A 19,829-nucleotide genomic window follows, 5' to 3' on the forward strand; every position below is an offset into this window, starting at 1 on the left:
TTGAGGAAATATCATTTATTGATAATTAAAGTATGAGAGTGATCATTCAACTTCCTAAAGAGGTAATGACATTATGTAAAAACAAGAGGTAGGATTAGGTTTTGTACACTTAAAGCTGGCATGTCACCTGATTTCACAATATAAATTGCATTTTAGTAAAACTGACCTGCCAATATGATTCTCCAGGTCAGTACGAGTTCACACATACCAAACATGTATAGGTTTTTTTTTATTTAAGTGGTGAAAAACAATTCCAAAATTTGTAAGAAAAAATTATTTTGCTTATGTCACCATTTTCTGAGACTCATAGAGTCTCCATTTTTTTGGGATCTGGGGCTGGGCGAAGGCTTATTTTTTGCGTCCTGAGCTGTCGTTTTTATTGATACCATTTGGGGTAGATTCGATGTTTTGATCGATTCTTACTGCATGTATAGCAAAAATCACAATATCCTATGAACACTGGCCACGAGCCAGCGTTCACAGCAGATTCACAATGACAGACTCTGCAGACCCCCAGCTGTTATGACAATCCATCAGCGCCCCCTGATCACGTGACAGGGATGTTAATGGGCTGGATTTGTAATGTGTTTCCGGCTGGCGCCTGTTAAATCCCACTGTTAGTGATTGACAGCGGGATTTAACTGGTTAACAGCCGCGACTGTTAAAGGCACTTATGGCTGATTCAATCAGCCATCAAGTGCGGGGAAAGATGCGGGCTTAGCGTTGGAGCCCGCATGAAAGTTAGGGACACGACCTTTGACGTAAATATGCGCCAAAGATGGGTTGTCCGATCTAAAATGACAAGTCTGCAGAGCACAGTGCCTTGCTGAGCACACAGGAAAAAGTGTAGTCAGGTTCTGGCGTATGCATATCACATACTTGTGGTCACGTGACCGCCGTTCCCGGCGTTGACACCAGCGAATCCTCACAGCACGCGGGGAGGATTAACAAGTCTGCAGTCACATAGAGTGTCTGCAGACTTGTCATTTTAGTCCTAACAATCCCTTTAATATGTTAATCTGTCATAATTATTCTGCCCACAAAGCCTGATTGATTCTGCCCACATAGCCATAATTGATTGCACCTCCTCCCTATTGCTGAAAGATAACACTGCTCAGCACAGACTGTAGCTGTTAGTGAGGGTGGGTAGGCAGTGGTTAAATACACCTGGATGATTGAGCTCTGTCACTTTTTAGCTGGATTAATAAATGCTCATTTTAATATTAAAATACAGCCATTCAGAGAAGGATTTTCAAAAGAAGTACACCAGCCTCACACTTTAGTAACGAGGAATGTGTCCAAATAAAACGGAATGTGTCTAATTAAGACTCCAATTTTGGGGTGACGAGGTAAAGGTTTTCAAAAAATAAATCTAGTCCCCATTGTTTCTGCTTGTCAGTAAGTGCATCAATCTTCTTCAGCAGCTTGAAAGTACATGAAGGACCTGAAAGAGACAAAATACAAAAATACTGTAGGATTAAAAATTAGAAAATAATCTGTTAGGATTAACCTCAGTCTTTTATTTTTTCATAAATGCAGTAGTTTTACATCTATGTTCATCTGTGTTAGGTGAGTTTCTATGCACAGACAGTCCTAGATTAAGAAAAGAGGCCCGGGTCATTGCTTGGAAGGTTAAGTTCAGATGTGTAAGAAAATGTTTTCATCTGTATGGTATTTCGAAATGACTGCTTCTGACATCTTTATATCATCCATTTTTCAGAGCCGCAATTATAAAAAAAAAACAGACTGGTTTCCTGTGTCATTTTTGAAAATTATAGCTAAAAACAATTATTTTTGGCAATGTGTATTGTTCATGCAAAAACATTTGTAGATATAGCTGAACAAGACCCTTCATTTTTTTTTTGTTTTGTTTTTCTTATCTTCACAGTTTTAGCCAGTGCTCCCCCATTTATTTAAAGGTAATTCCTGAAGTAGTAAGTTATCCCATATTTATTGTGTAGGGAATAACTCGTGATCGCTGGAGGTACGACCACTTGGTCTGAAAAAAAAATACCCTTACTGAGTACCACATTTTTTATCTTGATTTCTTTTAGTGTTTCTTAAAGCCATAAAGTTGCCATTTGAAATGACACTAGTTTTGTGCCATGTCTGTGATCTGCCTTTTTTGTGAAATGGCTACAGTGTGAGCGTGCTCTTACACTTTGCACATGCCAGTTTATAGTCCAGCTCATTTTTTTTTTTTTTTAATCACTTAAGATGCCATTGTCAATATTTAGCATTTAAAGGGAATCTGACACCAGGTTTTTGGGACCCCATTAGAGAGCTGATTAGAGTGCTGTGTAACTTACAGGGTGACATGCTGACATTTTCACAAAATAACTGATTTATCTGCTGCTGATCTACCAGTTCTCTTAATACTGAGCTCAGTATAAATCTGCTCACACCACTGATTAGCAGCTTTCTGTGTACACTGTGAATAGGCAGGAAGCAGCCATTCAGTGTTAGGATGGGGTTATACAGAGCTCATGAACATGGAGGACTACATGGCAGTAGGTTTACTAGTCCTCTAGTGATAAAATAACTGTCTTATCAGTTGGAGATTATCAAAACTACATCAAGCAGTCCAGGAAGTGACACATCTCTAGAATCAGGGTCTCTGTCTCTACATTATGCAGCTCTCAGATTAAGTGACAAAAACCTAGTGACAAATTCCCTTTAAGTGGTTCATTGGGAGATTGTTAATTTCACTATATAAGTACATTATATACTGCAATACAAAGTATTGCAGTATATAAAGCAATCCTTAGAGGTGTAGGTAGGGGGGCTAAAATATGTTAAATATTTTTAAAAAGTATAAATCACCCACTTTTCCCTCTCTTAAAATATAGAAATTGAAAAAGAAAAAAATAACAAATTTGGTATTGCCATGTAAGTAAAAGTACGATCTATATACAAATAAGATTATTTCACAGAGGTGATAAATTCAGGAGAAAAGAAAAAACAAAAACACCAGAATTGCAGTTATTCCCAGGAAAAATACAATAAAAGGAAATCAAAATGTTGTGTGTACCACAGAATAAAAACTAAAGCCTGACATGCAAAAAAAACAACAACCCCTTATATAATTCCATTAACAGAAAATCGAAAAAAGTTATGGGTTTAAAAAAAATGGCGACACGTACCAGATTTTTTTTTTCAATGTTCAGAATTGTTTTACTAACCATTAAAAAAAATACATACGTTTGATATGACTGCAAACATCCGGATGTGTAGAATCCTGTTTCAAGGTTTTAACATATTTACCGCACACTAAATGTTGTACCCAAAACAACTGAATTGTGTATTTTTCACTATTTCATCCAACTTTGCATTTTGTCCCTGTTTTTCAGTACATTAAAATAAAACTAGTCTTGCAAAATAAACAAGCCTTGACATGGCTAAGTTGATGGAAAGATTAACATGATATGGCTCTTGGAAGGAGGGGAGTAAAAAGATAAAAGCCGAAAAAACTAAAATTGGCTCCAATAAGAAGGGGTTAGAAGGGCAATTTAGCAGTATAAAAACATGGCTACTTTCTTCTAGAAATAAGGCCACACATGGATTGTGTCTGATATTGAACAAAGCTGAGCTGCAATAACAGACACGACTAGTGGACAGAAGTGGCACCGTTTCTACAGGAACGGATCCATATTTTTGTAATTCTGGAAACTTTATTTACAGTGCCAAGTTGTTATAACTATTAATTTTACCAAATTTCCATGTGCAATTACTTACCAAGAAAATTTTCTATGTGAGATTCAGACACGTAAAAGGGAGGGCCTATAAAAAAGGAAAAAAACAGTTATGCTTCCATCTTAGTTTTCTACAGTAGAACATAGACTGATAACACCACAAAAAAGTTGTGCAGCAGCAGCTTTTTGGAGGAGGGTTGTTCATTTTCCCTGTATGTTCACTTTTTTAATTAGCCTTCTTAAATGAAAATTACTGGTATATCTGGTGGGTTGTGGTGATTAATTTCAAAATATATCTTTTATACAATGCTTCAAATTCACAGCATAATCATAGATTTAAAATAACATCCTAACTATTTGTAGCCACCACTAGAGGGAGCTGGGGAAGTATTGTTTATATTTTGAACACAATAGTAACGCACTATCCAGTAAGCTTCCATACTGCCTCTAGTGGCCTCTGTAGGAAGCTCTTTTGAGAGAAAAAACAGCGCAAACTACTTTAAAGATATGTTAAGAAATAATTAAATACAGAATTTAGTGGGTCTTCCCCCTTGAAAAAAATGGAATTAAAATTATGCAGACTCCTCCACTTCCAAAAACATTCTGGGGCATATTTATCAATCTAAATATGGCAGAAGTCTAGCATAATATGCACAAAAAAGCCTGTCTATATTGACTTGTACCATATTTATGATGTGTTTGACACACTTTTCACAACATGTTCAACAAGGGGGTGTGGCCTCCACAGAAAAAGGTGTGGTTTAGAGTGCAATGTAATGCGCCAAAAAATGCACCAAAATTGTAATACACATTTCTGGTAAGAAGCAAGCCACCTAATAGGTGGTGTAAACTGAAAATAGACAAGCACCATGAGCCACTTTGATAAATTTAGAGTAGTGCAGTAGTTGGTACTAGGGTTGAGCGAGTATGTTTTGTCCGAGTATGCTCGGGCTGAGCTCCGAGTATTTATAGCTGCTCGGTGATATGGTTGAATCGCTCAGTGTGCATGATTTGCAACTGTTTGACAGCTTTATTACATGTGAGGAATGTGTAAGAAATAGACATTCCTCCCATGTAATAAAACTGTCAAACAGTCGCAAATCATGCACACGGGACCGATTCAACCATATCACCGAGCAGCTGTAAATACTCGGAGCTCGGCCCGAGCATACTCGGCGAAAGGGTTAGTAGAACATACTCGCTCAACAATAGTTAGTACCTACCAGAAGTGGACCAAAGAATGACAACTAGTACACTGGCAACAGGAACCTGAGCACCCAGGGGTCATTGGTGCATGTGAGAGTTACATCAGTAAAATCCAGAAGAAAAACTACTGCAGCAAAAACTACCTGAAATAGTTAATACTGACTATGACTGCAACGCGTCAGAACACAGAGTGCATTGTAGCTTATATTGTATGGAGCTGTTAGATAGTTAGAGCACCCCTGGTGTCCCCGGTGTGTTGCTGAAAGGGCCTACACTTCACAGGTGATGGTGTAATGGTGAATGTGAGCACCTGAACTAGACTATTCCCTAACAAGACAACAGTCTGGTCTGCAGGATGCGGATGGCTGGAATATGTAAGTCACTTACCTGAGGAAGATATGACACCAGGATGCATTAGGGGTAGAAAATAAAAAAGGACAGAGGAAGTGTAATTCTCAGGGTTATTTTGTTCTGGAAAGTCACCTGGGTGGCAGAGGGAAGTGATTACGTCACTGCTCAGTATACTGGGAGCGGGGTTGTAATCACTCTAATCACTCCCCGGCACTCTATGTGTCAGCATGTCTGCAGCATATGTGTGTAGAGCGAACTGTCACTCAAAGTGCCAGACAGTCATTACAGCCGTGCTCTCAGTATACTGAATGGCGATGTAATCACTCCCATGCACTGCCTGGGTGACTTGGAGAAAGTCATTACATGATGATTATACCAGGATTAAAACTTAATTTTCTCTTTGTATCCCTTCAAGTCATCCGGCTCTACAGAGTTTTAACGCTATTTACCTGCAGAAATGAACCCAATATTTGCATGTGAAGAGCGTTTCTGGTGATGTCTCTTTATTCTTACAGCTGACTTATGTCAGATAATATAGCCATTATGTAGAATATTAATTGCCGATTTCTTCTTCTTCATTGAAGAAAATAAACTTCAATTGGTGTACAAAGTATAAAAAGCACCTAACATATTTTATGCACCCCTCAAAAAATTCATTAATTTCACAAACTAACCTAACCCTCTCTGACCAAGCCAAGTTCCATAGATACTAACATTTTTCTATTTTTCTTATGGAAGCATAATTCAACATTTCAATAGTAATAGATGCGGCGACAATCACCATGCAGTTTTTGGAATATTGTAGCAATATCTAAAAGTTAGGATTTCGAGTTAAAAATGAATCCAGACATATTTAATATGTGTTCTCACCTTTATGCAGCTTTGGATCATATTCGACTGTTACAAGTAGGTATCGACAGTCCTTAGCCATTAGTGACAAGACAACGTTTGCATAACTGTGCGGAAAAAAGAATACGGCTAGTACGTCAGTACATTAGGCAGGAATTTACTCTACACAACATTAATCAAAAGATGCAGATAAACAGGATGATGAAAAAGTAATATTACATATCTTCATAAATAAGGGTTTACTTTTAGAGGTTACGTTTTTGCGCTTTTTTGTTTTCCTCCCTTCTTTCAAGAGCTACAACTTTTTTTATTTCACTGTTGATATAGCCTTATAAGAGCTTGATTTTTGCAGGACCAATTGTACATTTGCGTGACACCATCCATTTTATCATGGAATGTACTAGAAAGTGGGAAAAAAATGCCAAGAGTGATGGAAATGTGAAAAAAGCACAATTCCGCAATATTTTTTTGTGGTTTTGTTTTATGGAGTTCATTATACGATAAAAATGACCTGCAATATGATTCTGCCCATCACTATGATTATGGTAAATAACACAGCATCATCTGCCTGTAAAGCTGCGTGCCTAGTTGCTGAGCCCGCATCAAAGAACGCGACACGACATATAACATAACAGTTCATCATATGTCGGGAAGGGGCTAAGGGATGGTTGATTTTTTTTGTTTTTGTTCTTTCCTTCCCTTTTTAAATGGAACCTGTGAAAAAAAATGCTATTAACCTGCAGATATGGGGTTATTCTGCAGGTTAATGGCATTCAGAAGCCGTGCGTGCGCCAAACTGAGAGCCCAGCTGCTGGTAGGAAATTACCTTTATTCCCTCGGCTTTCAGTCATAGAGGTGTGGCTTCAATCACCTCTCACTATATACTGAGCTTCTATGACTACAATCCGGAGGCTGCCTGGAGGAATAAAGTTCATTTTCTCCCAGCAGGAAGGCTTTCAGTGCATCAGCCGCATAGCTTCTGAATGCTATTACCTGCAGCTTAACCCCACAGTTGTTAAGGCTGCGTGCCCACGTTGCGGATTACAAGCGTTGTTGATGCGGATTTTCCGCAGCATAAACGCTTGTAAAACGCTTGTCAATCCGCACCCCATGATCCCCAATGAGAATACGCAAGTTCTATGCCCATGCTGCGGATTTTTCCGCAGCGTTTATGGAGCGTTCAAAAATCCGCAGCATGTTCATTAATTTTGCGTTTCCGCATGCGGAATTGCCTTATTCAATGCATGAAAAAACACAAGGCAATTCCGCATGTCGAAAACGCGTGAAAAACGCGCGAGAAACGCGTGCAGAATTCCGCATGCGTTTTTCCGGGAGAGGACATGCGGAAATGAAGCAGAAATTTTCTGCTTCATTTCCGCAACGTGGGCACATACAGTCATGGCCAAAAGTATTGAGAATGAGACAAATACTAATTTTTCCAAAGTTTACTGCTTCATTTTTTGTAATGGCAATTTGCACATACTCCTGAATGTCCAAGAGTGATCAGCTTAACAGCAATTACTGTACTTGCAATGTCAATATTTGCCCAGAAAATGAACTTTAACCCCCAAAACACATTTCAACATCATTGCAGTCCTGCCTTAAAAGGAGCAGCTAACATCGTTTTAGTGATTGATCCATTAACACAGGTGTGGGTGTTGATGAGGACAGGGCAGGCAATCAATCAGTCATGATTAAGTAAGAATGACATCACTGGACACTTTAAAAGGAGGCTGGTTCTTGGTATCATTGTTTCTCTTCAGTTAACCATGGTTATCTCTAAAGAAACACGTGCAGCCATCATTGCACTGCACAAAAATGGCCTAACAGGGAAGAGTATCGCAGCTACAAAGATTGCACCTCAGTCAACAATCTATCGCATCATCAAGAACTTCAAGGAGAGAGCTTCCATTGTTGTCAAAAAGGCTCCAGGGCGCCCAAGAAAGACCAGCAAGCGCCACGACCATATCTTAAAACTGTTTCAGCTGCGGAATCGGACTACCAGCAGTGCCGAGCTTGCTCAGGAATGGCAGCAGGCTGGTGTGAGTGCTTCTGCACGCACTGTGAGGTGGAGACTCTTTGAGCAAGGGCTGGTTTCAAGGAAGGCAGCAAAGAAGCCACTTCTCTCCAGAAAAAACATCAGGGACCGACTGATATTCTGCAAAAGGTACAGGGAGTGGACTGCTGAGGACTGGGGCAAAGTCATTTTCTCTGATGAATACCCTTTTCGATTGTTTAGGACATCTGGAAAACAGCTTATTCGGAGAAGATGAGGTGAGCGCTACCACCAGTCTTGTCTCATGCCAACTGTAAAGCATCCTGAAACCATTCATGTGTGGGGTTGCTTCTCAGCCAAGGGAATCGGCTCACTCACAGTCTTGCCTAAAAACACAGCCATGAATAAAGAATGGTACCAGAATGTCCTCCAAGAGCAACTTCTCCCAACCGTTCAAGAGCAGTTTGGCGCCCAACAATGCCTTTTCCAGCATGATGGAGCACCTTGCCATAAAGCAAAGGTGATAACTAAATGGCTCATGGAACAAAACATAGAGATTTTGGGTCCATGGCCTTGAAACTCCCCAGATCTTAATCCCATTGAGAACTTGTGGTCAATCATCAAGAGACGGGTGGACAAACAAAAACCAACAAATTCTGGCAAAATGCAAGCATTGATTATGCAAGAATGGACTGCTATCAGTCAGGATTTGGTCCAAAAGTTGATTGAGAGCATGCCAGGGAGAATTACAGAGGTCTTGAAGAAGAAGGGGCAACACTGCAAATATTGACTTGCTGCATTAACTGTCAATATAACCTATTGGTACTCATAATATGATTGCAATTATATTTCTGTATGTGATATAAACATCAGACAAACACTAATAAAAACCAAAGGCCAGCAGATCATGTGAAAATATAATTTTGGTGTCATTCTCAAAACTTTTGGCCATGACTGTAGCCTAAGAGCAGAGCCACAGCTTTTTTTTTTAACATTTTTTTGTTGACATTGTGTGACGATTTGTAATTTTTATTGACACCATTCATTTTACCAAATAATGTGCTGAGAAACAAGAAAAAAATTATATGTAAAAAGGAATGATGGATAAAACTTATTTTTTCAGTTTTGTTTTTACAGAGTTAATTGTGCAGCAAAAATAATTGGCCAACATAATTCTTCAGGTTGGCATGATTATACCGATACCAAACATGTATAGTTTTTTTTATTACTAATTCAATGGCTTAAAAAAAAATTGATAACTTTTGCTTTTGCTTTTTTGGTCAGTGGTAGATTTTATTGGTGTCATTTTGAGGTACATACTATGTTTTGATTGCCATTTGATTGCATTTTTTATGGGTGATGTGTAGACCAAAAAACGACTACCAATGTGTTAATACAGAAAGTGCTCCCACGATACAAGTGGATTTATGAAGAAAGTGCTCCCCGGTACAAGTTTATTCCGGAAGAAAGTGCTCCCCAGGTAATCCTGAAGAAAGTGCTCCCCATATACCAGTGTATTAGAGCGTGGCGGCTGTAACCGAACACCCTGCACTGACTGACAGCCGGCCCTAATGCTGAGCGAGCTGTCAGTCACTGCACGGTTACAGCAGCTGCTCTCTATACACAGAGCGCTTAATGAAACCGTGCCGGTGCCACCCCTACGACTGATACTGAAAGTTGCTGGGAGAAATAAAGTTTGTATTCTTCCGGCAACGGGGCGCTAGGAGCAGGCACCGGGCAGGTTCAGAACGTTATTAACCTGCAGATTGATTAACCCCATATCTACAAGTTAATAGAGTTTATTTATTTAGGCCAAAACAAATTTGAACTGTTTTCTTTTCAGAATGGATGTTAAGTTCAGGAAGCAGGCAGGAGAGGAAGAAGTGTCTCATAAGTGGAGATAGTAGCAGATTTCCCTGATAAGATATATTACAACTTTTGTTATATTCACCTGTACTAATAGGATATTACGTTTGTTAAAACAACGGTGACCATTTAAGCATTTGATGCCTCCAAGATGAATAAATTCAAGAACAATTCAGATCTATTTCTTTCCTATTATGCACATAGAAAATACATACGTATATACAGTAAATCGGTTATATGATTACATATATTAACTAACCGTTCTCGGTCTTTTGGGTTCACAGCTACAAATGCTCCTCTGTCCCACATTCCATCAAACCTTCCAATGACTGAGCTACAGATGACACAAAATCATTACAAACATAGTCCAATTTACACTCATGTATTGCTGTACATCACCAAAGTCAGATACTTAACATGGTACTTTTTTATGTTAAGAAAAAAATATTGCTAAAAGTTGGGTTCTGGTATCCAATAAATAATCTTATGGAGTGAATACTTACTGCGATATGTCATAGATACTGCACCAGTACAATGCAATGTTCCCAGATCCACTCTGAAATCAAATAATATGGATACTTAACATATATAAAAGAGGTTTTCACACACTTATAAAAAATGTTACCTGACTACTGTATTAAAGTCCCGTCCCCCACCAAGAATTGCCATTCCTTGTCAGATACTGATATTCCCTATCTTCAATGGCAATTTGCAATAAATCATTTTTTAGGGGGTTCATTTGACAATCTAACATCTATGAACAATATCAGGTAGCCGAGTTGTCCAGGTTTGGCATGAAAATCTGCAGTCACTCTATGCGAGTGCAAACTCCTGAATCCTCACAGTGTGCGCATCGCATGCTATCAGGATTCTCTGGTGCCGGCATGGAGACTGGCCGGTCACATGATCGCAAGTATGCAATTTCCATGGTCATATGCTGAACAGATGCTTGGCTTCATTCAGTTCACTTACTTTGAGCAAGGCTGCACACGTCTAGTCAGAATGTGGAAAGAAGGCAGCAAATTGCATACTCGCGGTCACGTGACCACCAGCTCTTGCCGCCAACACTGGAAAATCCTGACAGCATGCGATGAGCTGTTAGGATTTAGAAGTCTGCAGTGACAAACAGTGACTGCAGACTTTTACCCCAAACCGGGACGACTCATTTAAGGTCCATTTACACTGCACAATTATCATTAACGCTTGTTTCACAATAATCTTGCAGTGTGAACAGGCTGATGATCACCTGGTGTACGAGCAAAACGCTTGTTCGTTGGGTGAAATGATCTCTTGGTTTGCACAAAAGATCCTCATTCTTGGCAGCGCTTTCTAACAGGACCTACACTGCAGAGAACAATGGCAGCCTATGTGCACTGAATGATCTATTACAGATTGTTCAATGTTCATCTGAATTTCGGCAGGCTATTAAACGACCATCAACTGGGTTAGAGGTTAGAACAGTATAATCCAGGATGGATTTGTCTCCACTGTTTCAAACTTTTCCCCAAGATAAGTGGTAGCGAAGTTCTGTATATGCTGCCCTTCACCGTTACCTACATAAAGATTAATATGCACTTACAATGGAGTAAAACTAGAAATGAAGCCTAATTCCAATAAGAAAACAATAAGGATATGTTAACATTGCTCCAGAAATATTCACTGTAATAAATAAACCACACATTTGTTAAAAATTGGAACTAGACACAAAAAAACTGAAGCGACATGAAAAAACAGCTATGCACACACTCATTTACATAACATTATGTCAATTTTATTTAAAATTATTTCAATTACAAGGGCAAAGAAAGAATTGAAAAGCACTTAAAATCCTATATACCGTATATTCCGGCGTATAAGACGACCTGGTGTATAAGACGACCCCCCTACTTTCCTGTTAAAATATAGAGTTTAGGATATATTCACCGTATAAGACTACCCCTTTTCCAACGCATACCAAACACCGGTAAAAATTTAAAAAAAACAGATTTGAATTTAACATGGTCCTTTTTTAATTTAAATTCTTATGACATGCAGGTATATAGCAGGAAAACTGTCACTCATAAACATATTAAAATAGGGGGGACCCCACGTCATTTTTTGGGGGGGTCCCCCATTCTAATAGCTAGTAAAGGCTAGGTATTCAGCTGGGGGCTGATATTAGTAGCCTGGGAAGCTCCGTGGGTATTACCCCCTTCCCAGACTTCAAACATCTGCCCCAGCCGTCTGCTTAACCTCCGCTAGAGACTATAATGATGGTGGATCCCACGCCAATTTTCTTTTTAAAAAATCCTTTATTTTAACACTAAATGACAATTGAGGGGTTAATAAAGATGCAGTCCCTAAATTATTATTAATTTTGTAATTAATTTTTCCCAAAAATGTTGACGTGGGCTTCGCCATATTTTTGTGTCCAGCCAGGTACAGCAGGCAGGAACGGGCTGCCCCCAACCACCAGCTGCCTATTTGTACCTGGCCGGACACAACAATATAGGGAAGCCCTTTTTTTTTAAATTATTTCATGAAATAATTAAAAAAAAAAAGACGTGGGGCTTCGCCCTATTTTTGTGCCCAGCCAGGTACAACTAGGCGGCTGGGGGCTGGAATCTGCAGCGCAGGGAGGCCCAAGCTTTCTGGCCCCCCCCCGCTGCAAATTGCAGTCCGCAGCCACCCCGGAAAATGGCGCGTTCATAGAAGCGCCATCTTCTGGCGCTGTACCCAACTCATCCAGGGCCCTGGTGCGGTGGCTCACTGGGTAATAAAGGGGTTAAGGCCAGCTTGGCATTATCAGCTGGCCCTAAGCCCGAAATTCATGGGGTCACGCCAATATTAGACATGACCGCCATGAATTTCTAGTAAAGTATTTAAAAAAACACAAACACCCAGAATAAAGTCCTTTAATTGAAATAAAGACACAATCCTTTATTGTTCTAAATTAAACCATACTTACCATCACGCCCATTCCAGCTGAAGCCAACGATCTCCTGCAATAAAAGTAAAATAATAAAGCAACCTCATCCTTACCTCTCCATGGTTCCCAGGACCGGTCCAGCTCTGCTACATTCACATGACAGGCTGCACCGCAGCAGAACGCTGCCGTTCAGCTTGCCATGCGGCAGACACTGAGAAGCGCAGGCTTGCTTGTGCTCCTCAGTGTCTGACTGTGACGGCATCCAGATGAGCCGAGATCATGTCCAATGAACTCGGCTCACCTCATGCACGTCACTGACAGCGTGGGAAAGTTCTCCTGCTCCCCGCATGCGCAGTAGAAGTTTCCCACGCTGTCAGTGACGGACGTCCAGGAGGTGAGCTGAGTTCATTGTCGGCTCATCTGGATGCCGTCACAGCGAGACACTGAGGAGCGCAAGCATGCCAGCGCTTCTCAGTGTCTGCGGGATGACAGGCTGGATGGCAGCGTTCTGCTGCGGTCCAGCCTGTCATCTCGATGTAGCAGAGCTGAAGCTGTCGTGGGAACCATGGAAAGGTAAGGATGATGTTGCTTTATTATTTTTCTTTTATTGCAGGAGATCGTTGGCTTCAGCTGGAATGGGCGTGGTGGTAAGTATGGTTTAATTTAGAACAATAAAGAATTGTGTGTTTATTTCAATTAAAGGACTTTATTCTGGGTGTTTGTGTTTTTTTTTAACTTTTACTATGGGGTTAGTAATGGGGGTGTCTTATAGACGCCTCTCCATTACTAACCTGGGCTTGATGTCAGCTGGCATTATAAGCTGACATCAACCCCAGCCCTATTACCCCCTGCCACCGCACCAGGGCAGCGTGGAAGAGCGAAGCTAAGTGCCAGAATTGGCGCATCCTATGAATGCGCCATTTCTGGGGCGGCTGACGGCTGGTGTTTCTAGCCTGGGAGGGGGCCAATATTCATGGCTCCCTTCCTGGGCTATTAATATCAGCCCCCAGCTGTCTGCCTAGCCTTTGCTAGCTATTAAATTAGGGGGGACCCCACGTCATTTTTTTTGGGGGGTCCCCCATTTTACTAGCTAGTAAAGGCTATGTATTCAGCTGGGGGCTGATATTAGTAGCCTGGGAAGCTCCGTGGGTATTACCCCCTTCCCAGGCTTCAAACATCTGCCCCAGCCGTCTGCTTAACCTCCGCTAGAGACTAAAATTAAGGGGAACCCCACGCCAATTTTTTTTTAAATAAATCCGTTATTTTAACACTAGATGACAAGTACAGTAACCAGCACTGTCACTGTACTTCATATATATGTGACTGACATGTTTCTATCTATCTAATCTATGTGTGATGCTCTATCTTTCTGTTATAAATTGTCGGGTACAGATGCTGAAATGCCGGCCGGCTTTTTTAAAGAGACGGTGCATGAAAACACTATTATTTGTTTTAATAAATCCTTTACACTAAATGACAAGTACAGTAAGCAATACTGTCACTGTACTTCATATATATGTGACTGACATGTTTCTATCTATCTAATCTATGTGTGAAGCTCTATTCTTTCTATTCTAAATTGTCGGGTGCCGGCTTATGCCGCTGCTGAATTGCCGGCTTTTCATATATTGTCACAGAAGCGATGCGAACTTCCCTGCTCCGGACACAGCGCACCGCTTCTGTGACAAGTGAAAGCTGTCGGCACAGAAGCCCTGCGCTGTGTCCGGAGCTGGGAATACGCAGCGATGTGTCAGTTTCAGCACAGAAGCGCTGACTGTCTGGACCTACCGCCGCCGTATTTTAACTCCCTCCACCTTATATTAACTCCGACATGGCAGGGATACGGCCACGGCAGCTTATTAACACCCCCAGAGTATCCCCGCATGTCAATTTCTGAAAGTTCAAAAGCATTACCGGCGTATAAGACGACCCCAGACTAGACAGAAGATTTTTCAGTCTTCAAAAGTCGTCTTATACGCCGGAATATACGGTACTTCACTATTAATACTGACAAATATTAGTGTCCTGTATCCACACTCCACCAAAAATCAAGGGGTGAGGGTGAAAGAAAATAGGATCCTCCCTTGTGCAGGGCCATGTAACTACAAGATGAAGCAACAGTACTGGGATATATAAAAATTCTGATCAAAAACTACTATATAAAAGATACATTAGTTCATAATAGATTAAAATCTGATTCTAGTAATTGACTTAGTAAAATGACTCATCTGAGTAACTTTAAACGTGGTAATTGTTCCTTTTGCAAATTTCATTTAAAGGTTAATCCATTACATATAGGTCCTTTGTTACATCAGGTTGCTCAATTTATTTCATTTTTTGCTCTTGTGTTTTTTTTTCTATATTGAAAAAACTATTAGACCTTTGTTTGTCAAGTTTAGAGAACAATTCCATTCAATTCAAACTGGGAAGTTAATTAAAGGGAACCTGTCACCAGAAATAACACTATTAACCTGCAGATATGCTGTTAATCTGCAGGTTAATAGCATTATTATGTTGCCTGGCGCCTGCACGCAGCCGAATGCAGCGGGGAGAAAATGATCTTTACCCCGCCATCATTTGGTTTAAGTCATGGGGGCGGGGGCGCCGCGGGTTCAGTCATCGCTCTGAGAATACAAAACGGCCGCTGTAACATAGCCCCCCGGCCCTGACTGTCAGCCGGTCGCAATGCAGAGGGATTGTTAGTAAGTGCTGGGGGCGCGGTTACAGAGGCTGCTCTATATACTCAGAGTGGTGACTGAATCGGCCCCGCCCCCATGACTGAAACCATATGCTGCAGAGGAGAATAAATTTCATTTTCTCCCCGCTGCATTCGGCTGCATGCAGGCGCCGGGTAGCATAATAATGCTATTAACCTGCAGATTAACCGCATATTTGTAGATTAATAGCGTTATTTCTGGTGACAGGCTTCCTTTAAGCATATACGCAATACTCACTAGTCAAACCGAGCACTACTTCGTTTTGCAGACTTGGAAAGGGTTAACCCTCTTGTACAAGGTGGAGATCACCATAAACTTCTGTGGAAAAGCTAGAGATCCTTCTTTTAAATGCCCAAGGTCTGTTAGGTGTCAATGATAAGAATGATTTGTCAGTGTTTTTATGATTGTTTCAGCACTTGTGTTTAATACTTTTGTATTGTGTTTGCATTTCAATATATTGGTTATCATGACGTTCATGACGTAGCTTGCTCATACTGCATAAAAGGAAGTAGTTTAAAGTTGTGCCACATTTGAGACTCGTAAAAGCGTTGGTACACATGAAACGGTCGTCGTCCACAGTGCATCCCTCTTCCTCCCCAGCATGATTTTAGTGATATATTAAAAGACATTTTTATAGATGGTAAGTACCATTTTTTCTATTTTTGAAGCATTTACTATAATTTTTTCCTATTGAGCAGAGGACCACGATATCCATTTCAGTAATTTGTCATGTTCGATGTGTGAATACAGATAAATATAGATAGAAAATTGAAGCAAAGCAGCTAATAAAGTGCAATGTATCTCAGTATAAATGAGCATCAGGGCACAAAGCATAAAATGTCAGAAAATACTTATGTAAGTATGAGGAGGACCCGCCTGCACAAGGGAAGATACATATTTTTCGACATTCAACCCCTTATTTTTTGGGAAATGAAGATATAGTACGCCATTACTTACCTACATTCGTGTAGTATATCATTTATGCCTTGAATGTAAATGAATGCCAGATAAAAATGATATATAATGTTATTTACATGGTTGTGCATAAATGTCTTTGATGTCTTTTCAGTTTTTGGTGTCTATGTGTGCCTTGATGAATCTTTGCTACTCCCCTATTTATTTAATATTGGTGGGTGGTGCCCGTTTTATCTGGAGACTGGACATACATCAGAATAATATCTTTTGGTATATATAAGTGCCATGCTATAGTATACCTGACTTTCAAGTAGTTCATGTTTTTATTACTATGGCATATAGATTCATACATCGAGGTCCTAGTTTTAACATATGAGCTGGGAGATTTATACTGGAGTATGTGACAAATCTACATGTAAATATAGTGTGCATACAGCCTTACTTACCAAAAAGAAGGTCACTAACCTTAAATACTTTAGCTCCAGGAATCCCAGCTACAGCTGCTTCAGTATAAGGGATGTTATGTTCAACAAAAAACTCCTTGAGTGCCATTTCACAGACATCAACCCCAACCACATTATGGCCCATATCAGCGAGCCTAAGATAAATCGTTATCAATACATTCTAGTCATTAAAAGAATTTAGAATATTGTTCAATTCCTCATTATTATGAGAGCTCAATCTGCATGTACCATTTCATATCCACCGCCTTGCCACAGAGAGGGAAAAAGATGTTGAGCTTTGTCCTACCATCCTGCATTTCTTTCAAGAACTCTGCCAGCAATCTGGGTAAAAAAAAAAAAATGAAACGGGTTGACAATGTATTATAAGTGAATCGGAAAGATTCAGAAATGCAAAAAGCTTTTTCAAAATTCTATAAAGTCTTTTTGAATCATACGGATCATTAAAATGGTATTTTAATTAATAGATTTTGTAATAATAATAATAATAATATTAATTAATATGATATTTGGAATATAATAATAAACATGTTAAAAAAATGTTCCTGTGCTGAGATCATCTTATAAATGTGCCCCTGCTGTGTTCTGTGTAATGGCGGTGTCTGACTGTGCAGGAACATGGTCTGTCCATACCACAGCTCCTGGGCAGGGGGTGGGGAAGCAAAAGAGCATACAGACAGGACAGCAGGGGATCACAGCTGCTGCTTTTGTGAGGTAAAACATTCCATACCTGCTTAAAAACAATGTTTTACCTCACAGAATCAGCTGTGATCCCATGCTGTTATGTCTGTATACTTTCTTTTGGTTGTTCCCCTGGCCAGGGAATTGTGGTAAGTGCCGACCATGTTCCTGCATGGTCCGACACAGCCATTACACAGGACATAGTATGAAATACAGAGTGCACACACTTGTTGAATGTGAGTTGCAAGTGGAATCCCAAGTAATAAGTATAATATCCACTGCACACACAACTGATGCAAGCAAACAGCTATTGAAGACAGTGCACAGCAATGATACATTTTACAGGGCTCCTTGGATGTGAACATCGTGACGTTTCGGTTTTCAAAACATTTTTCAAACAGTTGCTGGGTGGAGGGCACTTGCAGGCTTGGACATCTTGTAGGGCAGTATAAAGCGCCTGGTGCACTGTTAAACTTATCATTGCTGTGCATTGCCTTCAATAAACTGTTTGCCTACATCAATTGAGTGTGTAGTGGATATTCTATGTATTATTACACAGTACACAGCAGGGGCATATTTATAAGATTATCTCAGCACAGGAACATTTTATTTTTTTTTTTAACGCATCCAATTGTGGCACTTATTATTATTCCAACATCTATTGATTAAAATGTACTTTGCTCATGGGAAAACCCCTTTAAGGGTGCACCGCCACCATGGAGAGTGATTATTATTGGGCAGCACGGTGACTCAGTGGTTAGCACTGCAGCCTTGCAGAGCTGGGGTCCTGGGTTCAAATCCCACCAAGGATAACTACTGCAAGGAGTTTGTATGTTCTCCGCGTGTTTGCGTGGGTTTCCTCCGGTTTCCTCCCACACTCCAAAGACATACTGATAGGGAATGTAGATTGTAAGCCCCAATGGGGACAGCAATGATAATGTATGTGAATTGTCTAAATTGTAAAGCGCTGCAGAATATGTTGGCGCTATATAAATAAAAAGATTATTATTATTATATTCATTGTGGCATAAAGTTACACACAGACAAAATTGTTGGTACCTTTCTGTTAAAGAAAAAAAAAAACAAATGGCCAATTAAATAATTTGAAACTGAGAAAAGTAATTTTCTATTTAAATTTATTAAATATCAGCTAATGAAAATCAGACATTGCTTTTGAATTACCGTTCAACAGAAAAAAAATTAAAAAACAAACTAATGAAACTGGCCTGGACAAAAATGGTGGTACCCCTAGAAAAGATTGAAAATAATTTGACAATAGTGACATGTTTAACTAAGGTTTGTCCTGTAATTAGCATCACAGGTATCTACAAAGTTGTAATCAGTCAGTCTGCCTATTTATTGGATGAAAAGTAATCACTGTACTGTTTGGTATCATGGTGTGTGCCACACTGAACACGGGCCAAAGAAAGCTAAGGAGAGAGTTGTCTCAGGAGATTAGAAAGAAAATTATACACAAGCATGTTAAAGGTAAAGGTTGTAAGACCATCTCCAAACAGCTTGATAATCCTGTTACTACAGATGCACATATTATTCAGAAGTTTAAAGTCTGTGGGACTGTAGCCAACCTCCCTGGATGTGGCTGCAAGAAGAAAATAGATGACAAATTGAAGACGCAGATAATACAAAAAAGTCCAGAACAACTTTCAGAGTTTAGAGGTAAACTACAAGGTCAAGGTACATCAGTGTCACATTGCAGCATCCATCGCTGTCTTAGCCAAAGTGGACTCTATAGAAGACAACCAAGAAAGAAACCACTGTTGAAAGCAAACCATAAAAAAAGGAGACTGGAATTTGCCAAAATGCATAGTGACAAAGCTTTTAAGAGAATGTCATTTCGACAGATCAGCTCTATGTTCACAGATGCAAAAATGCAGCATTCCAGGAAAACAACTTTGTCCCTACTGTGAATCATGGAAAAGGCTTGGTTATGTTTTGGGTCTGCTTTGGTGCATTTGGCACATGGTGTGTTTAATCTGTACAAGGTACAATGAATTCTCAAGACTATCAAGGCATTTTGGAGAGAAATGTGCTGCCCTGTGTCAGAAAGCTTTGTCAGAGTTGCAGGTCATGGGTTCTCCTACAGGATAATGACCCAAAACACACAGCTAAAAACATCCAAGAATGGCTAAGACCAAAGCATTGGACTATTCTAAAGTGGCCTTCTCT

At 40.0% G+C, this 19,829-nt stretch overlaps 1 protein-coding gene across 7 annotated transcripts in view; it reads right to left on the minus strand.

Annotated features, from left to right (window-relative positions):
• LOC141265581 (probable thiopurine S-methyltransferase) overlaps positions 1-19,829 on the minus strand; it is a 38,843-nt gene continuing 19,014 nt past the window's right edge. For all 7 annotated transcript variants that reach the window (XM_073678822.1, XM_073678824.1, XM_073678826.1 and 4 more), the window contains 7 exons: positions 17,193-17,285; positions 16,966-17,098; positions 10,464-10,516; positions 10,220-10,294; positions 6,120-6,205; positions 3,736-3,780; positions 1-1,444 (listed from right to left, as the gene is read on the minus strand). In XM_073678822.1, the coding sequence (XP_073534923.1) occupies positions 1,323-1,444; positions 3,736-3,780; positions 6,120-6,205; positions 10,220-10,294; positions 10,464-10,516; positions 16,966-17,098; positions 17,193-17,285 (607 nt within the window). In that variant the 3' untranslated portion in view covers positions 1-1,322. The remainder of the gene's footprint in view (positions 1,445-3,735; positions 3,781-6,119; positions 6,206-10,219; positions 10,295-10,463; positions 10,517-16,965; positions 17,099-17,192; positions 17,286-19,829) is intronic.

Source organism: Phyllobates terribilis, unplaced genomic scaffold, assembly GCF_046119375.1.
Source record: "Phyllobates terribilis strain yellow unplaced genomic scaffold, ASM4611937v1 Scaffold_4__5_contigs__length_816908805, whole genome shotgun sequence".
NCBI classification, from domain to species: Eukaryota; Metazoa; Chordata; class Amphibia; order Anura; family Dendrobatidae; genus Phyllobates; species Phyllobates terribilis.